The sequence below is a fragment of the Cannabis sativa genome, chromosome 8 (assembly GCF_029168945.1).
Source record: "Cannabis sativa cultivar Pink pepper isolate KNU-18-1 chromosome 8, ASM2916894v1, whole genome shotgun sequence".
NCBI classification, from domain to species: Eukaryota; Viridiplantae; Streptophyta; class Magnoliopsida; order Rosales; family Cannabaceae; genus Cannabis; species Cannabis sativa.
In genome coordinates, this window is record NC_083608.1 from 1,612,765 (window position 1) to 1,617,237 (window position 4,473).

General features: G+C 36.4%; 1 protein-coding gene across 1 annotated transcript; it reads right to left on the reverse strand.

The window, feature by feature from the left end:
* Window positions 1–756: 756 nt before the first annotated feature.
* On the reverse strand, window positions 757–1,921 carry LOC133029930 (uncharacterized). The gene is made up of 5 exons (XM_061101915.1): window positions 1,763–1,921; window positions 1,494–1,682; window positions 1,291–1,392; window positions 1,037–1,211; window positions 757–937 (listed from the first exon to the last, which is right to left on the reverse strand). Exons 1-5 carry the CDS (start codon window positions 1,777–1,779, stop codon window positions 839–841), a joined length of 582 nt encoding a protein of 193 aa, XP_060957898.1. The 5' UTR covers window positions 1,780–1,921; the 3' UTR covers window positions 757–838.
* Window positions 1,922–4,473: the final 2,552 nt, after the last annotated feature.

A 4,473-nucleotide genomic window follows, 5' to 3' on the forward strand; every position in this document is an offset into this window, starting at 1 on the left:
GTTGAGACTCAAAAATTCTCTAATGACGAAGTCAAAAAACAAAGTAAAAGTTTTGTTTGGTGGATATGATCTGGGAGGAGACAAATGTACAAAAGCTTTTTTTGCATTGCTCTTTGATTTCACTATTAGAGAATTTTGGACTCTCAACCTTAGTTTTTTTTTTTTTAAAAGGAAATGTTAAAGTTCTTAGTTTTGGTTACAGTTTTGGATCCTAATTTGAGAAGTAACTTTTAAGAACTTCTGAGAAGAATACGACATAAGTGACGAAAAGAATGACAGTGTTTTTGATAAATAATTATCTATATAAATAAAATAAGGAGAATTACCCTACATTCTAATTTTTTAATCGCTACTACAAAAACACCCTTTAGAGGCGGTTTTTAAGTCCTTTAGGCGTCGGTTTTCGCGAAATTCGCTACCGACGCTGATCAGGGCGACGCTAAAGGGTTTATATGAACCGACGCCATATATACCCCTATGGCGTCGGTTATTAGCTGGGAACCGACGCCATAGGGGTACATATGGCGTCGGTTCCTAGCCAATAACCGACGCCATATATGGCGTAGGAACCGACGCCATATGTACGCGAATTTCAGTTTTCCTCATTTTTTTTTTAAATTTAATTATATTATTTTAATTTTATATTTATTAATTTATATATTATTTTATTTAATTTAAATTACATATTTATTTAAATTTTAAATTACATATTTATTTAATTTAATTATATTACACAAACATGTAAAATTAGTTAAAAATATTAATAAGTTAATAAATCTAATTACAAGTTAATCTATAAAAATTACATAATGAAGAAAAATTCTTCGACCTTTGAACCTCAATCGTCACCGTGAATCACCGCCATCAATTGTTCGATCCACTTTCGCTGTAGTGGTAACAATTCTGTTTTTGGATCGTATTGCTTCTTACCCCCAAACTGTTAAAAAAATTAAAAATTTATATTAGTTTATGTATATGTATATTATATATTTGTTATTATAAAATTTATATACTATGATCAATAATTAAAACTTACAGCTTTTTGATCTTGTATGTAACGGTTGGGGTTGGCACGTGCGACGATGTCAGTGATATATTTCAAAACATAAAAACCGCATTCTTGGCTTTTAGGTTGTCTTGGACAGTTTGCTTGTGAAATTCCTTGCCACGGGCCAAGATACTGATGTGCGTCCCCTATATACATGAATGCCCTGTTTGGGAAAATTATATTAGCATTTCAATTCGTTAGTTAATTTAAATTCGTTACATAAGAAGTCATTAAATTATTACCTTCCGATCATTTGTTCTATTTCTTCGGGAATTGGGCGGCCTTTTACAGGGTTTAAATGGATAATTTTCCTTGGCGCAACCACCACTAGCGTCCAATGCATCCTAGAAAATTATATTGGAATATAAGTAAGATAGTATAAAAATAATTTGAAGACATAATATAGAAATGAACAATTAGCACTAAAGAATTTAATAAAGTTTACCCGATATTCCAAGGAATAAAGAACATTTGGTGGTTGTTGTTCATTAATGATAACCAATTAGCCAATCGTCTTGCCGCATCGTCAAAAGACTGACTCTGTTCTTCATCGTTGATCCCATGCACTGTGAGAAGCTCTGGGTCGTAAAACTTGAAAATTTTTCTCAGACCGTTGATGCTCTCCCATATGTGCCTGCCAAAAAAAGTGTTAGTGCCTTATAATAATTTAACTATAATTTGATATAAGGTTAATTAGATTAAAGAAGAGTATACATCATTCCAAACAGCATTCCCTGGTTGCCGATGTAGTTACACGTAGCAACCTGCTGCAAATCCTCTCCAGATAACGTGATCTGGGTACGCGGTGCAATGAATCCTCGGGGGACAGAAATTGTGATTATATCACGTTTATCTTTGAGCCTTAGGAATTCATGAATCATTTTGGCCCTGGACCTGAATTTGTCCCTGACACGTCCAGGATGCTCTGGTGTCCCGAGCGCCTGCGTGAGGATATCGTTTTGGCCCTGGACCTGAATTTGTCCCTGACTAAGCTTCTCCTCTAATTGAGCCTAATGCACGCATATATTCAAGCAATTAGTATATGAATTATATACACTAACTCATGAGTAGAACTCAATTAAGGATTAATATATACTTACTATCTTCTCGGCAATTTCCTTGTCGTAATCAGTGACAAGTTTTCTACTCTTGGTGCGAGATTTAATCCAAACACGGTGGCGGGGAGGATCTGCAACTTCGAGGTCCTTTTTCTACATAACGTTATAACAATGAAATGAGTACCAATTAAATTGTATAGCACATTATAGCACATTAAATTTTAAGTATTACTTACCACAGCTTCCCGTACGTTCACCATTCCACTCCGACCACTTCGATGTCTGGATTGAATTTTTGAGGAACGTTCACGTTGCACCTTACTCAATTCCTACAATGCCAAAAAAATACATTAGATACATGTACTTGTATTTAAGAGTTTATCTTAGTGTTAATATAATTAGCGTACCAGAAATTCAGGAGTTAGTCGACTTTCAACAAATTTGCACCAATCAGCAGCGTCGATCTCCGGGTGCTTTTCAGGGACTTGTGCCAGTCGTCCTGCATCATTCTCTTTCAACGCGGGCATTATGATGTCTTTTGTCATCCTATTCTTGAAGTCTTTCATTAACTTCCCAGCTAGGATGAGACAATCATGTTTGAAGGTGTCCGGCACAATGAACCCCGTCTATTTTGAAGGAAAACAAACACGGTTAGAGTCAACATTTGGAGTAATAGAAAAACAAATCAAAATTCTAACAAATAATAGCTGACCTGAATGTCTTTCCAAACTTTATTTTTCAGAGTCTGGTTGACTTCTTTCCAGTTTTTATAAGCCAACCCTATTGTCTGCCGACATCTGACTCCCAGAGTGGATACGAGCTTCGCGTAGCTTTTCCCACAGTATTGACCTTTATCATTAACTTCGAGGGCCACTCTTTTGCCCTGATCCATTAGTTTAGATATTTCATTCATTTGCGTCGGCCCTCGTGTATTGTGGTTGGACACTCATTTTCTGCTCCCGAATCAGATCCTGATTCTGAGTTCGCCATGTCTACACCATTAACAAACAAACTTCAAAGTTAGCTACATATATAACAAGTAGTGTATATGAAATATTAAAAGCATAAACAAATTGTTAAGTATTCAGGACGATTCACAACCACAATATAAAGTAAGCTATATATCAAGTTACCAATTAGACACGTTTTCTTTTCTTTTTTTGTTTATGTTTGCCTGAATCACAATTGACCCATATTCCCTCATTGATATCGTTTCTAATGTATTCAGCGTCGTCTTCCTCAATGTTACGATCAATTCCCATGAGTTGCTCATGAATTGGTTGTCCAACAATAAGTCATCGTAACATAAGTCAGCATTCTCCTCATCCTCTTCAGTCTCTAAGAACCTCCTCTCTGGTGTCGATAAAACAATAGACCATTTATCATTAGCCGGATCAGAAATGTAAGAAACTTGAGCTGCTTGGCTAGCCATGATGAATGGATCATTCTTGCTTCCTCTCTTACTTAAATCAACCAAAGTAAAACCAAGCTCGTCAGGTTTTACTCCAACGTTGTTGTCAAACCAAGCTGCGACGATACGTATACCACTATTTTGAACCTCTCGAGCATCATCTCTTGACTTTGTATGAAAACGTTTACCCCTTACAATGTACGCTTCATGCTTTGCAACCGCAAAAGTTGGTCCAAGGGCAATACGACTCAACACATCAGATACTCCATGATTCGGTTCGTTCAACTTTGCTATAATGGTATTCCTTAACCACCCAATGAAAGTTTGACGATGTTGGTCTGCAACCCATTTTTTTTATTTTTTTGATTTCTTGGAACCATTGATTGTAACAGCTCCATATGGTCACTGTAAAACAAGTAAGATAAATCAAGTTATTGTTCATCGTGACTTAAGTAATGTTAATCAAACAAAAGGTACTTACGTTATATATGGTTGAACCTCTGCGTTATTGTTCATCACGACTAATTGAGCTTGATCTAGTTCAAGCTTGGACACTGTCACCATTGTCCCTTTGCCCCTTAATCCTCTATCAACATCATCTGGGTCAGTTCTTGGTTTGCTAATTCCTATTGCCTCAACTCCAGCCATGTACTCTGAACAAAATTCCACAGCCTCTTCAGATATGTAGCACTCAACCATACATGCTTCTGGCCGATAGTGGTTACGCACATAACTTTTAAGTACCTTCATATTTCTTTCAAATGGATACATCCATCTCGCCCACACCGGCCCACACAGCCTTGCTTCTCTCACTAGATGAACCATTAAATGGATCATGATGTCGAAAAAAGATGGCGGAAAAAACTTTTCCAGGTTGCACAATGTTTTGACTACATGTTCATGTAATGCATCTAACTTATCCAATTCTAATTCCTTCCCGCACAACCTATTAAAGA